At 32.7% G+C, this 17,207-nt stretch overlaps 1 protein-coding gene across 11 annotated transcripts in view; it reads left to right on the top strand.

The window, feature by feature from the left end:
- The window catches only part of Vps13b (vacuolar protein sorting 13 homolog B), a 677,770-nt gene that overhangs the window by 207,182 nt on the left and 453,381 nt on the right, over positions 1 to 17,207 (top strand). For all 11 annotated transcript variants that reach the window (XR_013423897.1, XR_005737781.2, XM_078016874.1 and 8 more), the window contains 2 exons: positions 5,163 to 5,297; positions 6,055 to 6,228. Coding sequence is in view for 9 of the 11 variants with exons in the window: in XM_078016874.1 (XP_077873000.1) it covers positions 5,163 to 5,297; positions 6,055 to 6,228 (309 nt within the window). In the remaining 2 variants the exon portion in view is untranslated. The remainder of the gene's footprint in view (positions 1 to 5,162; positions 5,298 to 6,054; positions 6,229 to 17,207) is intronic.

Below are 17,207 nucleotides of genomic sequence, written 5' to 3'. Positions count from 1 at the left end.
TTTTTTTATTATTAGACATGACAGTTCAGTGTATTTTGAGACATCATACATAAATGGAGTGTAACTTCCCCATTGTATGGTTGTGTATGATGTACACAGGTCATGTAATCATGTATGCACATAGGGTAATAATGTCAGATTCATTCTACTATCATTCCTACCCCCATACTTCCTCCCCTCCCTTTACTCCCCTCTGTCTAGTCCACATTACTTTTGTTCTTCCCGAAGTTATTGTGAATTGGCATCCACCTACCAGAGAAAATATTCAGTGTTCAATTCTTTGAGATTGGCTTATTTTGTTTAACATAATAGTCTCCAGTTCTGTCCATTTACCAGCATATGCAATAATTTCATTCTTCTTTAAGGTGGTGTAATATTCCATTGTGTATATATACCATAGTTTCTTTATCCATTCATCTGATGAAGAGCACCTAGGTTGGTTCCATTATTGTGAATTAAGCTGTTATAAACATTGATGTGCCTGTGTCACTGTAGTATGCTGATTTTAAGTCCTTTGTGTATAAACCTAGGAGTGCAATGACTGGGTCAAATAGTTGTTCCATTCCAAGTTTCCTTAGGAATCTTCATATTGGTTTCCATAGTGATTGCACCAACTTGCAGTTCTATCAGCAATGTATGAATATACCTTTTCTCCCATATCCTTGCCAATATTTATTGTTGCTTGTATTCTTAATAATTGCCATTCTGGAGGGAGATGGAATCTCAGTGCTATTTTGATTTGCCTTTCTATAATTGCTAAAGATGTTGAACATTTTTTTCATGTATCTGTCAAGAAATTTATTTCTTCTTCTGTGAAGTGTCTATTCAGTTCCTTTGCCCATTTATTGATTATGTTATTTGTTTTTTTTGTGTTAAGTTTTTTTAGTTCTTTTTTTTTTAAAGAGAGAGTGAGAGAGGGGAGGGAGGAAGGGAGGGAGGGAGGGAGGGAGAGAGAGAGAGAGAGAGAGAGAGAGAGAGAATTTTCAATATTTCTTTTTTCTTGGTGGACACAACATCTTTGTTGGTATGTGGTGCTGAGGATTGAACCCAGGCCGCACGCATGCCAGGCAAGCACGCTACCGCTTGAGCCACATCCCCAGCCCTTTTTTAGTTCTTTGTATATCCTGGACATTAATGCTCTACCTGGGGATCAGGTGTAAAAGATCTCCCATTCTGTAGGCTCTCTCTTCATGTTACTTATTATTTCCTTTGCTGTGAAGAAGCTGTTTAGTTTGATTCTATCACATTTATTGATTCTTGATTTTACTTCTGTGCTATAGGAATCTTGTTAAGGAAGTCACTTTCTAAACTGACTTGGTGGAGATTTGGGTGTACTTTTTCTTCTTGTAGGCTCAGGTCTCTGTTCTAATGCCTACATCTTTGATCTACTTTGAGTTGATTTTTTTTCATGGTGAGAGATAGGGGTTTATTTTCATTTTGCTACATATGGATTTCCAGTTTTCCCAACACCATTTGTTGAAGAGGCTATTTTCTCAAATTTATGTTTTTGGTGCCTTTGTCTGGAATGAGATAACTGTTTTCATTTTGGGTTTGTCTCTGTCTTCTATTCTGTAACATTGGTCTTAGTATCTGTTTTGGTGCCAATACCATTGCTATTTTTTGTTACTATGGCTATATAGTATAATTTAAGGTCTGGTCTTGTGATTTCCTCCTGCTTCACTTTTCTTGTGAAGGATTGCTTTGGCTATTTTGGGTCTCTTCTTTTTCCAAATGAATTTAATGATTGCTTTTTTCTCATTCTATGAAGAATGTCATTGGGTTTTTAATAGGAATTGCATCAAATCTATATAACACTTTTGGTAGAATGGCCATTTTGATAATGTTAATTCTGCCTGTCCAAGAACATGGGAAATCTTTCCATCTTATAAGGTCTTCTTCAGTTTTTTTCTTTAGTGTCCTATAGTTTTCATTGTACAGATCTTTCACCTCTTTGTTATATTGATTCCCAAATATTTTGGGGTTTTTTTTTGAGGCTCTTGTGAATGGGGTAGTTTTTAAAATATTTTTTCTTTCAGGGGATTCATCACTGTTGTATAGAAACACATTCGATTTATGGGTGTTGATTTTATATCATACTACTTTTGCTGAATTCATTTATTATTTCTAGAAAATTTCTGGTGAAATTTTTTCTTCTAAATATAGAATCATGTCATCACAAATAGTGATACTTTGAGTTCTTTTTTTTCTATTTTTATCCCTTTAATTTCTTTCTTCTAATTGCTCTCACTAGATTTTCAAGGATGATGTTGTGTAAAAGTGGTGAAAGAGGGGCTTGGCTTGTGGTTCAGTGATACATTGCTTGCCTGGCATGTGTGAGGCACTGGGTTTGATCCTCAGCACCACATAAAAATAAAAAAAAAATTAAAGTAAAGATATTGTGTCCATCTTTAAAAAAAGTGGTGAAAGAAGTCATCCTTGTGTTATTCTAGTTTTTAGAAGGAATTCTTTCAATTTGTCTTTATTTAGAATGATATTGGTCTTGAGTTTAACATAGATAGGTTTTACAATGTTGAGGTATAGTCTTACTATCCCTAGTTTTTCTAGTGATTTGAACATGAAGTAGGGCTGTATTTTGTCAAATTCTTTCTCTGAATCTGTTGAGATGATCATATGATTCTTTTCTTTAAGTCTATTGATGTGATGAATTACATTTATTTATTTCCATATGTAGAACTAACCTTGCATTCCTGGGATGAATCCCACTTGATTGTTGTGCACTATCTTTTTTTTATATGTTTTTGTATGTGATTTTCCAGAATTCTGTTAAGAATTTTTGCATCCATACTCAATGATTTTCACTTACTAAATGGTTTGCAAATGGTTGAGAATCTTCACAGTGTTAGTCTAAACCAACATGCCTTGCATACAGGTATACAGATTCTCATCAGAGGAGCTATCAGGCTACTTCTTTTAATAGTATGCACATAGCCTTCATGAGATGTTAACAAAGACCTCTCATTCATGATTTAAAGTAGAATCCTAAGGTTTGTAAACTGTGAAAGCACTAGTATCATAAAATCACTAAAAAAGATTTGTTATATCCATATTCTTTTGCACACACTTAAAACTAGTTGAATTCTTTGGTTGTGAACATTGTTAGTAACTCTTTATAGAATCTTTTGGTAGCTTCCTGATTGTCTTATAGATTTCCTATATTTTTGAAAAAAATCTGTAAATTGAGAGTCTGTGAGCCTTGAATGAGGTGAAGATATTATTCAGATCTGTATCCTTTAATCCTTAGCATAGTGATTAGAGCATCCTCTGATTATAACTCCCTGCATTCACAATAGAAGTAAATATGTAGGGTAGCTCAGCATCCTTTCTTACAAGAGCAAATGTGAACTATGCCTTGACACTTTATGACTCAAGTCTTTGGCAAAATCGCAAAATCTATATTTCTCTAAGCCTTCATTCATATATATATTTAATAGCTACCTATGGGTGTGTGTGTGTGTGTGTGTGTGAGAGAGAGAGAGAGAGAGAGAGAGAGAGAGAGAGAGAGAGAGAGAGAGAGAGAGAGAGAGCATACTGCATGGCACTCAAGGCTAGATGTCATAACTAGTACTACTATGAGTATTATTGCATTATTTAATTTTTTGAGATATTACATTTTTCAAGTTATGATTTCAAGACTGGTAAAAATGCTTAAATACTCAGCATTTTAGATACCATTTTATATATTTCATAGAATCATTGAATTCTGTGATAGATCTCCATTCAGTATTCCTTCTTTGATGATAGGTACTACTTTACATAGAACACTGGCCTAGACTATTGGAAACTAGCTACCAGTTGATGCACAAATATATTATTACCAAATGAAAATTAGCCAATTAATTAGAATTAGAATTAGTATGTGAGAAGCTGTGTTTTCAAGACTAGCTGATAACCATTTGCAAATCATTTAGTATGTGTGTTAAATCATATATTCCAGGGCTACTTCTCAGGAATACGCTGTCATCATCTCTTGGAGAGTTTATGGGTCTTTCTGAGTACATTTAAGTTTGAAATCAAAGTTTTTTAGAATAATTTTAATATATCAGAGAAAGTTTATGTTTTTAATTGTTCCTGTATAGTCAAAGAATCCTCAAATATGATGGTTAGTATTGTATATTAAGTCAAAATGTAGAATGGGGAAGAAAAGATAATTATGTTCTTGGGTGTTTGTGAAAATAGGCAAAAGTTTTCTGTGATAAATTAGACCTTGTTAAACAGCTTTGCCGTTTTTCTTACTAACTATAGTACTTTAGGCAAAAATTTAAAAACTCCTCTAATCCATTGTATCAGTTTCTGTAAAATGAGGATGATAATATGCATATTATCATTTTATCATATTCCTTTTCTGAGAATTGAATGAGTTTGTATGCGTAACACATAGTAAGACTTGAGGGAATGTTAATTGTTTAGAGGTCATCATCATTCTCCTCATTTTAGTGTTTGTTAGTATGGTCAGAATAATGTTCTATATGTTTGTCTGCCTGTATAATTGTCACCTATCTTTTATGACCAAAATGATGTTCTTTCTTTCAAAAGTTTTCTTACTGTTGTTTTATTTTTAAATAATGGTAATTATTATCTTCACTTGAACAGCACTCAATAAAGATGTTAATATCTACCTTTTTGGTTACCTGGTAAAAATGTCTTTGCTTCCATTCTGCTTATAAAGTTGTTGCATTTTAACCTAAGAACTTTTCTGACCTGTTTTGTTTCTGTCTCACACTGCATCTGCCCAAGACATTTTATTTACCGCAGTAGTTTCCTGTGTAGGTGCTCCTGCCAAAATGAAACTCAATTTATAAGTTAAATTTTTTTAAAAAGAAAAATCATATTGCATATTTTAAAGCCAAATATTATTTTTTAAATGTTTCTTGTTTTTTAAGTAAATATTTGTACATTTTCTTTTTCTCATCCTCGACTTATCAAGAGCTGACTGCATAAGTAGAGTTATGAGAGTTCAGCCCATTTATTTAAAACTGCATCTTTTCACCTTTTAAACATTGAACTCTGAAACCTAACACAAACACTGTAAGAACATCTGAGGTAGATAATTAAAGTATAATTAAGTTTAAATGCCTTGGTGAAGGAGTATAAAAATTATTTAAATTCAATCGGCTAGTACATTTGCAGTTTTCTTTTATTAGGTGTGAAATCTAAGAATCCCCTGCCAACTCTTGAGGGCTCAATCCAGAATGTTGAATTGAAGTACTGCAGCACATCATTGGTCAAATGTGCCTCTGGGACCATGGGATCAATAAAAATTTGTGCCAAAGCCCCAGGTATGTGCAGCTGGACCGTGTAAAACTTTATTGCCTGTATAGGAGAATTGGCCTTGCATTTTACAAGGAGCGTTATTGAAACAAGAATTTACTCATTGTTCCTATGAATCAAAGGTTTTAATTTTTTAAAATAATCTTTACTGAAAAATTTTAATAGTGCCAGGATGACACTTCTTGACTTTTACCAAATTAATTTTTATTTAAGGAGAAAATACTTCTGTAGTTTAAGAATGTTTATGAGGGAGAAAACTTGAAGGAATATTTGCTTAAACTTTGTTTGGGAATTAGGACTTATATGTGACAAACATTAAATTAAAATGTTGCTCTGGTAGGATTAAACACAAAACTAGTTGTCTTTAAATTTAGACTAATAATTGACTTTGGCTTTCACCCAATGTTTCGTTTCATAATTTACTTTTTAAATTATGCATAATTATTTTAGCACAAACTAAATTTCAAGATAAGTTTGTTATGGTAAAGATTTTATTAATTTTGTAAAAGATGATGCGTTCATGTTGTTTTCTTTTACAAAATGTTCTGAACTTATTCTGTATTCATTACAAAGAGTTAAAAATGCTTTTATCAGACCACTTCCTTATAACTAATTATAGCTAAAGTTACCAAATATAATTGATATTTTGGTATAAAACATTATCAAGTTACTGCTATATTTTACTCAATACGATTTGTTGTTGGCTCTTGTTTTTTCAAGATTTATTATTTTTCAATAAATATTTCAATAAATATTTCTATTCAGGTGACAGTGGAAAAGAGAAGTTGATTCCCTTACTTCAGGGTCCTTCTGACACTAAAGACCTTCATAGCACCAAGTGGCTCAATGAGAGTAGAAAGCCAGAATCTCTCTTAGCTCCAGATTTGATAGCCTTCACAGTCCAAGTTCCACAATATATGGACTACTGCCATAATTCTGGTAAGTACAAATCTGTCATTACTCCCTCATTTTGCATTTCCTTTTCCAGAAAGGCTTTTAAAAAATGTGCTTTTTAAAAGAAGTAATTTGTGTTCATTGGGATGGTCTCTGCGATTGTGCTTTTCCAAAATTTAGATGAAGTATTTTTGTATTATTATTTTTTTTAGAGGGGGGGAGGGGGGAGAGAGAGAAATTTTTAATATTTATTTTTCAGTTTTCGGTGGGCACAACATCTTTATTTTATTTTTATGTGGTGCTGAGGATTGAACCCAGCGCCCCGCGCATGCCAGGTGAGCACGTTACTGCTTGAGCCACATCCCCAGCTCATTTTTGTATAATTTTTGATAATTGAAATGTGTTTATAACTGAGAAAATTTAGCTTTATGTATATCTCTTAACCTCAGGTTCATATTTATAGAAAAACACAGTCTATCAGATGTTATGATATCATTTCTTAGAGTTAGATTTTTTTCCTAGTGGTACTTTATCTAGAATAAATTTCATTTTATTCAACTCTTATTAGCATAGCCATCCCTCTTGTGTTGACAAGTGATATCAGAAAGATCAATAAAGACTAGGAAAGAAAGAAGGTATGATAGGTAGAGACCTACATCAACCTTGAGCTCAGTTCGCCAGTATGTGGTTAGTAAAGCAAAGTTAGTCAGTCATTGATGCTAGAAATAGGAAATATTGCTATAGAGGTTTCTTATTAGGGTAAAGGGTGTGAGTTTTTCTTTAGAATTAGTTGGCCAGTGAATGGTTTCAAATAGTTGCTTAAGGGTATATTTCCATTAACATATTCAACAAGTACTGCTACTTATACAGAGCATGTTAAACATTACTAAGTTCAAAGTAGAAAGTATAAAACGATTTGTAACTAAGTAGACAATGAATCTTGAAGGCAGATACTAAAGCATTGCAGTAATGCACATATTCAGGAATATAAAAAATATTGAGAAGGTAAATTTTGTTGCAGTATCACTTGTAGCTGAATGGCATCCACATTAGGAAGTGGAAAGCAGTATTTGGAAAGCCAGTCTGAGAATGTCCTATTGAGAATGATATGGAATTTTAAGGAAACAATGTTGTTAGGATGAGGCCAAAACACATACCACTACTGTGCTATGGATAGAAGATTTTACCTATCTTCATGACATAGATTGGTAAATATTTTATGAAAAGGCCATATAGCTAATATTTGGGCTTTTTTTTTTTATACTTTATAGTCTCTTATCTCAACTGTTAAGTTCTGTTGAAGTGGCACAAAAATAACTATTGACAGAAATGAATGGATATGATTATGTTCCAAGGTAATGCTATTTACAAAAAACAGAAAATGAATTGCATTTGGCTAATGTGGCTTGCCTCCCCTCATTCTGGGGAGAAGAGATTGGTGCTTAAATATACTGCTTTTGATAATGTATATTTAATCATGTTTCTTAAATATGCAGTTTGCTAAATTTCTTTATATAATTATCCACATAGTAGTTTTTAGTAGGTTTTGGGTTTAGGTTACCAAATTATTAAGAGATGCATCAAAATGACCAGACCATAAATTTTTAAGTTTTATATCTGAGAATGTACGAATCTTATTTGAATTTGCCATACTCTTGAGTTGGGCTAGGGTTTGTATTTTTTTTCTTTATAAACAGAATAAATAATGAGTTCAGCATATTTAAATGTGTTTCTTCTTACAATATTCATATTATTGTTTGCAATTTCAGTGCATTCCTAGGTTCACAAAAGTTGTATTTTCATTTTTTTACTTTTTATGTGGTTCTAAAAATACACTGGTATAAGAAAAGTATCTGTGATATTGAGGGTAAAGTTACATAATTTGTCTTGCTGGTAAGGAAATTCACCTAGTCTTCAATATTAGTGTTGGTTTGGTGATGCTTATGAATTATTGTGTAAAATTATAATGTAATTATTTATATGGTGCTTAGAAAATATTACTTTGAGTATGTTTTAATCCTAAATTATAAAGTGCTTATACTTAAGCTACGTTAAAATATTTTATTTAGGGCAGTCTTAAATTTAAATTTTCCATCCACCTTGGAACTACCACACATATTCGTAGCTTAGGTATTTATGATATGGTTTAGAGAGCTCATAGTATTTTCTTAAAGCCAGTTTTAATATGAACTTGATTAATCTTATGCCATGCAACAAGATTTAAATTATAGAGGAGTGGGGTGTGGGGGGAGGGAGGGAGAATGAATGTGTGTGCACACTTTTGTGTATCTTTGTGTGTATGGCTGATGTTATAGGCAAATCATAAATAAGTCTCAAATAAAGAAGTAATTTATTAATAGTCTGTCGAGATTTTATGAAATATTAGTCTCTTAGCAAGCACTTTCATATAATTTTTTCCCCGTCTTTTGCCTATGCTCACAAACATACACACATATATTGATATTTATTTTCCCTATTTAGTTTTTCTTACTTGTTATCATAGTCTACTGTAATATACTGCACTATACATTACTATACAGTTTGTCTTGTTGCCTTTTTCCTGTGCTGTCAGAATTTTATTTTGGTGCTGGAATTTCCATCTTCTTCTTTTTAATCTCTGCTGTATTTCTGATGCTTAGAATATTATTCAGCAGAGAGTAGTCTCAGAGTGAATAAATGAGCAAGTAAGCAAGGATTATATTTGTTTTTCTTTCATTTTTGTGACTGTAACATCTTATGGAATGAGACAAAAAGGGAGTCTTCCTTGATTTTTAATTTTAAAGGAGCTGGGCACCATAGTGCAGGTCTGTAATCCTAGCTACTACTGATGCTGAAGGGAGGATCACAAGTTTCAGGCCAGCCTTATCATCTTAGCTATACCAGGTCTCAAAAAAGACTGAGGATATAGCATTTTTGGTTCAATTCCTAGTACTGCTGCCTTCTGCCACCAGTGGTGCACAGCCCCACCCCCACCCCCTGCCACTAAAGGGCTGAATAGTTAAACCCTTCTAGATCAAGAATTAAGGGAAGCATAGGTTACCCTTGCTGGCTTTTCAAAAGCAGATAGATGTCAAGGTGACATGTTAATGAACTTTTCCCCAGGGGTTTGTAGAATTTAATGATCATACTGATTATCTTCTGAGGATCGAGGATACTGACATGACATGTGGAAGACAGCAGGCAATTTGTGCATGTATGTTCCCACACAGAAGCGGAGGAGATTATAACTGGGGACCAGTAAATGTTGTGATGTTATATAGAAGTGAATTTTCAGGGGAGCTGTCAGGCAGACTTTGGGGATTTCAGATTGTGTGGGAATGGACAGCTTTATTGATGGGAATTTGGAAAGAATATGATAGAAAATTCATGAATTTTAGTTGAATTTAATATAAAATACTTTTATAATTTAAAAATAACTTTTGTGTAAATTATTTATTTACAAAACAAGGTTGTGTTAAGCCTATCAAATATTTGTGTTTTATTGAGCAAGAAATAGAGGTATAGAAGTTAAATGACTTATCCATGTGCCTAGCAAGTGAGATTAGAACTTGAAGCTTCAGATTATAACATTTTCTCACTTCTTAGGCTATTTAACATTTTGTCTATTAACCTTAGGATCCACATTACTAAACATTGAACCCCCTAGTCTTAAAAAGTTTTTACCTTTGAGGAGTTTCTTTCTAACTTTACAATAAGCACTGTCAGAATAGCCACACTCTAATGATATCACAACATTGCTTTGTCCTTGAAGTATTAGCAACTCCCTTTGTACTTGTCCCTCTTTCCCCCTTGATTGCCTTCTGCACTTGACTGACTGGTTATAGTTAAGGAGCAGCAGGCTCCAGTGGGACTGTGCCAACCCAATTCATGTTTATTCTTCTGGAGGTTCATTTAATGACACTAACATTTCTTACTTTTGTATAGATATTAGAAGTCAAATAGTGAAGTAAATGCCTTTCTCCTTCATAGGTGGAACACTTGTTGACTATAATTGATTTATATAAAATATTTCAAATAAGTTCTGAACATTTTTCTTCCCTTTTACATACAGTCTTTTGCTTCTTCTTCATGTGCTGTATTTTATGATTTATACCATGTTCTTTTTGCCAAAAAGTATTTGTTAATTATGGCATTAATGTATAAATAAAATTTAGAGTGTCTACTGTTTAGGAATATAAAATTATTAGGAAGCACTATCATCTTAGAATCAAAAGAACTTAGAAGCAATTATTTCAGTTGCTTAGGCAGTGTTAGAGACTCCCTATCTTTCTTTGCTCCAAATCACATTTTTTAATGTCTTGGTGGTGATTATGCTTTTATATATCCTGTTTTTTTTCTGCCTTTGATTCTTACAACTATCCTTTCCCTTTTTATATCTGTTTAATGCCAGCTCAATCTTAACATATACCTCTTCAAGGAAGAGTTCCCTCAAAATCCTGTTATCTTTTCCCCTCCTGTCCAATTTGATTAAGTATCTCTGCTAACGTTCTTTTATAGTTCACTGTACTTTTCTTTCATAGCTCTTATGACAGGATATATTATACAGTCTGTACCATTTGATAGTGAGTTCCAGAGTGAGTTTTGGTTGCTTATCATTTTATCTGCAGGGCCTCTTAAAATTGCCCGACATATAAGAAATGCTTGAGAGATCATTTGCTGAATGAATGAATAACTGAATGAACATTTATGACAGAGGATCAAGGGATAAATTATTAGATAGATAAATAATAATTTCTTTTTTTTTTGATACCAAGGACTGAACTCAGGGGCGCTTAAACACTGAGCCACATACCCAGCGTTTTTAAATATTTTATTTAGAGGCAGGCAGCATTGCTTAGGGCTTTGCTGAAGTTGGGTTTGAACTCATGATTCTTCTGTCTCATCTTCCCCAGCTACTGGGATTACAGGCATGCACCACTCTGCCCTGTATAAATTCTTGATACATGTTAGCTTCCCCCACCCCCATAGGTCTTCCTCCTTGTTCTTCTGCATGTAACCACCATTGGAGAAATTACCCACTAGTATCTTTCTCTGTTAATAATTCTAATTACTATAAGGATATTTGTTCACTGGACTATAATTTCCATTTCTTGGTCTTCTTTTATTTTTACTGATGATATGAAATAATATATCAGCCTTAAATATAGTTGATAAATCTCATCTCTCTAGTTCTTTTTCCCCTCCTTGTTTCATTCTCTTCAGTCACTAGCATTTACTCCTATACCCAAACCTTAGTCTATCTTGGCCTCCATGTGTTAGGAAACAGTTCTCCAGTTGGAAGATAAGTCCTTGTTTACCTCTTCAGCCAAGGAAGGCATGCTTAACTGCCCATCATAAAACATTTGGCTCCTCAACACAGGGTTCATATATTCTGTAATTCACCATATCGATTTGGACACATCTTTGTGCTGTCATGTATGTAGAACTTTGGGGCAAAGATGTTGATAGAAATATGTTGATCCTGGTGTTGCTTCCTGTGATAATGTAAATAAAGTCCTCAGTCTTTGACTGAGGAGTCATGTCTTCTACAGCATTCATGAAATTGTGGTTGGGTAAAATTTTAAGCCCCTTACAATTCTAAACACCAAAAACAGTGTTGCTTTTGGTTCTTCTTTCATTATTTTCCCCCCAAAGGGTTTCTTTTTTGTTCCTTAAATATAGGACATCTTGTTTCCCTAAGATTATGTATTGATCCTCTTCTTTTTTTAGGATGGTCTAATCAGCACTTATGCTTTTAGCAACCAACTATAAATTTATCTCTTTCCATTTATTTTTCTTTTGAGATCCAAACTCCCAAATTTCAGCCACTTTTTAGCTGTTTTCATAAAGATATTTGAACGATGACTAACTCATTTCAAAATAAACTCAGTATAATTTTTCTTCCCTATTTTCTACTCCATTATTCACCATTTAATTTATAATCGCACTGTTTACCTTTTAATGTGGTCAGTTTAGCCCTAGCTCAATTCTTCTTTCTTTCTGTCTTTAATACAATTGATGTTCCACTGGAGTTTTTCTTTTGTTTGTTTTGTTTTTTGCTTTGCAACTTTAAATAGTCTAGGCTAAATGTCATAAATTGACTTCAATCATTTCCCATAGATATACTGATCACCATTCTGATTATTTCCACTATATGTTTGAAAATGTCTCTATTAAAATAATACTCCAAAATTTAACACAGTCTTCTATGTAACACAAAGTATAGTGTAACCTCTTAGATTTGTATAGAAGACTTCAGATTAGTTGCTGTTTGTTTTGAACTCATGTGTTACTAGAAAGCATAAGGTGTTTTTTGTTTTGTTTTGAACTCATGCGTTATTAGAAAGGTCTTTTTTTACGTGAACTACTTTAGTGCATCTTTTTATATTTTATATGTCTACATTCGCTTATGAATGTATATAAAGATTTTTATACTAATCCTATGAAATTTGACCTAATTTATTTTGTTTACCCATTAAAAACAAAGACATACTTAAAAATATTTGGTTGACTAGTTACTTGTAAAAGTGACAAGTTAATTTTTTCTTTTAATCCGTAGAACTCAAAAGTATAATTTTCTTAATAAGATTAGAAAAAACAGAACTAGTTGATTATGATGCTATTTTAAAATAATGTAAAACAAATGCTTTTCTTAAAATATTATTGAAAACGAATGACAACTTAAGCCAATCTTCTTATTCCTCAAAAGTGCTCAAAAGATAAGGGCTAGAGTCGTGGCTTAATAGTAGAGCGCTTGCCTAGCATGTGTGAGGCCCTGGGTTTGATCCTCATCACCATATATAAATAAATAAAAAGGATCCATTGACAACTAAAAAAATATATATATTTTTTAAAAATGTGCCATCAATTCTCAAAGTATACTGTTTTCAACTTTATTGTGTTGTTATAAATAAAAAATAATTTGATGTTAGTCACCAAACATAGGGAACTTTTAGTCATTTAGTGAAAGGGAAAGTTATAATCTAGTCTCAAGAAATTCAGTTAAATTGGTTAGTAGTTCTCTTTCTTGATTAAAACTACGATCAAAGGGCTGGGATTGTGGCTCAGTGGCAGAGCGCTTGCCTTGAACATGTGAGGCACTGGGTTCAATCCTCAGTACCACATAAAAATAAATAAAATAAAGATATTGTGTTCATGTATAATTAAAAAATATTTTAAAAAAACTATGATCAAACACATACCATTAAATGTTGGTTGGTTAGAATATTAATTGCTACAGAGATTTTAAAATGCAAACAGCATTTTGCATTGCAAATTTCAGTTTATAGGAAATGCCTGTTTGTTTCAAAAAATTCTCATGATGTAGAATTAAATGGATTGCTTTGGAAGTTTTGTTTTTAGTAGTTTTGACAGAATCTATGAGTAAGAATGCTTATATCTTGTAGCAATTAAAGACAATTCACATTTGTGGTTTGGGCATAAATGTGTAAAAATTATACCCATCTATCTTATTACATTTCCTCTCCCTTCCCTGAGGATTTTACTATGTACTTTATCTGTAATTGTTGCCAGTTTTCTATCATGTTCCCATTGGGCTTCTGGTGCAAAAAATCTTATCCTCTTGATGACAGAGCTTGCCTGAATGATTTCATGCTCCTAGCATTTTTGTTCATGGGAATTAGGGGCAAAATGTAACTACAGCTGAACAGAGGGTCTATTTTTGTAATTTTGGAGTTTGGACTCTGTTATTGGAACTAAATGAAGAGATGCAGGTGTTCTCCAGTCCAAGCCCTTTGGGAGTTTTGATGGTAGATGCTTGAAAAGAAAATGCATGTGTTTCTAGAGTCAAACAGCAGCTGTGAGACAAGGATTTATGTTTTTCTCAGAACTTTGAGATTTCAAAATGTTACATTTAATCACAAGCACGGAAAGGGGAGCAAATGTTAAAGATGTTACGCATAAAAGTAAGTTTACTGATCTCTTTACCATATGAACTAGTTGTGGGAATATATGAACAAAGTGATTTCTAGGCATAATATAAATAATTTCTAAAGGATTATAATGGTTACCAGGATATAGCATTTTGAGATTGCTGCATTTATAGCTCAGGACTATTATTGTACTAATTACTTATTAAAAATCTGTTTGTTTTTTTCATTTAGAGACACACATGTACATGTTTGCACATATATACACACATCATGAATGTTTTGGTGAAATATCTGTCAAGCATTTTGATTATAACTTTTTTTGGTAGAAAGTTTAACAAATTATTATGAAAGCAGCACAATATTTTCAAATATAAGAAATGAAAGTTTCTATCTATAATATTAATTAAGGGACTTTGTATTTAAAACAGATATGTATTTAAATGTATATATTAAAGCCAATGCATGTTAAAAATATATTTTTTTCTTTTGGCAGTCATGGAGCTACTTTGTGTTTTAGTTGATTGTCAAATTCTTTGTTTAAAGTCTACTTTTTCAGTATTTCTTTGCTATTCTCATACTTTATTGTGCATATTTAGTATAATTATTCATTATTTTTGCACTCATTGATCCAGCAAAAACTTTATTTAAAGTTTTTCATCTGTAGAAATATAATGATGCCTTAGAGTCTCTACTGTAAAGTAATTGTGAATATATTGAAGACATAGAAATAAATAACCATGGCAGAATGAGTGAATGAATGGTTTGTATTCTGGGTTTGCCTTCATTTATTGTAAACTATTTTATTTTCAGGAAGTCAACCTTTTTGACTTTTTGATTTTTTTCCATCTGTGGAAAATGGATATTCTTATCCTAGTAGATAGGATTGTTGTGAAGATTGAGTTAAATACTGTATTTTTAAAAATTTTATTTATTTATTTATTTATTAGTTGTACATGGACACAATGTATTTATTTTATTTGTGTATTTTTATGTGGCTCCGGGGATGGAAATCAGTACCTTATGCATGCTAGGCAAGCGTTCTGTCCACTGAGCCACAACCTAGGCTCTAAATACTGTATTCTTAAGTACAGTAAAACATAGTGCAAAATTTTAGTATTATTCTGTCTGAAATAGTACCCTAATCACTTAATGTTTTTATCCAAGTGTCTTCCTTCCTTGTTCTCTATATTCCAACATATCCTGATCCAGTTTACATTTTCTTAAAGTTATTTTGATAAATCAGTGGGTATGTATTTCTGAATATAAGTAGAAATTGCTTCAACTACTTTCAGAATCCTCCTTCCACACTGAAATGTCTCCTGGAAGCCATGATTCCAGGAGTTAGCAACAGTTTCAATAGCAAACAGGAAATTACTTTACTTGTTCCTTTGAATGATCCTGGATTCTGGAAGGAAGCCAGAGAAAGAAACCCTTTGAGTCTTGTGGGTGACCACTTGTTTCCTTCATTTACAGCACAAAGTCAAAATTTTGGCAGGTTTTTTTTTTTTAGAAACTGTTTGCATAGTAAAAGTAAAATAGTATTAAAAGTAAATAAGTAGTAGCTTCATTAGTAAATAGTAAATTGTATAGAAGAAATATTTAGGTTGAAAATGGGCTATAAGTAAATTTAACTATAAATGTGTTATATTTTATATTTTATCTAAAGTATATTTTATATGGATCAAAAAGTTATTATTACCTCACTTTATATTTTAGAAACTGATATAAGTCTATTAGGTAACTGTTAGTTTTGTAAGTCCTAGCTTATGTGTTTAAGGTTCAGTAAAACTAACTTTGTGATCCTGTCCAAATTTTATAGTTGGTTCTTTTGTGGCTTTCATACAAAATCTGGGGATGAAATTGTCTTTGCTCTCTGCCCCTTCTCCTAGTGTTCTTTCCCCTATTGAGGAAGCCCTATTCCACAGGCAGCTTTTGTACCCCTTTTAGTTGAAACAATACACACTGGAACCATTCTTTACACCATTGTTGTAAAATAAGTAACAGGAGTTAGTTGTTCATATATGGTAATATGGGGGGGGTTGTTTGTTTTACTTTCACTTCCTTCTGACATTTGGCCTTCTTTCTCCTCATCCTTCCTCCTCCCCCTCCTCCCTATCTCCCCTTTCCTCTCCTTCTAAATTTTGCCATGACACTTTGATGATATCACACTGCAGACAGTTGTAACTGTTTATGGGATTCCTTCCCCTTGAGACTGGGAGTTTCTGAGGACAAAAGCCATGACTAGAACATGATAAGTTTTCAGCAAATATAGAGTGGTCCAAAGAATGTATTTTATTTTATTGCCATTTGAACATAGCCTGTTGTCTATAGTTTATATATAGGTCTTTAGTTTTTATCATTTTACTTCTAAATTAGGGGAAAAATTAGTGTGGCTTTAGTGTGTTAAGGAACAATTTTTGGGGCTGGGGATGTGGCTCAAGCGGTAGTGCGCTCGCCTGGCATGTGCGGGGTGCTGGGTTCGATCCTCAGCACCACATAAAAAAAGTGAAATAAAGATGTTGTGTCCACCGAAAACTAAACAAATGAATAAATATTAAAAATTTTTTAAAAAAGGAACAATTTTTTAAAAGGTAAACTCATGGCACTTGTAAAGCTATAAAATGGAAAAGTGTTAAAAGCTTTATTTAACTCATTGTTAATGAATGAACTAGGTAGATATTATAGGCAGATCACAGGGAGGAAAAAATAGGCATTTATAAATCATACTAAAATAAACTTGGAAATGGGAAAACTGGTTTCTTCCAAGAGTAAAGAAGGGAGGTCAACTGCACTTTTACCTGACAGAATTTATTTGGGTCAAGAATCAGCATTCTTGGGGGAAAAAAAAAAAAGAAGAATCAGCATTCTGTAGTGATACTTGCTTTCCAATGATCATAGCAGTGTAGTTCAAGTAGCCAAATTATGGAACCAGAGTAGGTGTCTCTCATCAGATTAATCAATAAAGAAAATGTGGTATAAACACAATGAAGTTACATTCAGCCAACACTCATTTGTTGGTGAATGGTTGAAACTAGAGAAGATCATGCTAAGTGAAATAAGCTAGACACAGTCAGGGGTTGAATGTTTTCTCTCATATGTGGAATCTAGAGAGATATACAAATTTTCTTTAAAAAGTAGACCTCATAAAAATGG

The sequence above is a fragment of the Ictidomys tridecemlineatus genome, chromosome 7 (genome assembly GCF_052094955.1).
Source record: "Ictidomys tridecemlineatus isolate mIctTri1 chromosome 7, mIctTri1.hap1, whole genome shotgun sequence".
NCBI lineage: Eukaryota > Metazoa > Chordata > Mammalia > Rodentia > Sciuridae > Ictidomys > Ictidomys tridecemlineatus.
Note: the sequence above shows the minus strand (reverse complement) of the source record. Positions and strands in the feature narration are given on the sequence as shown.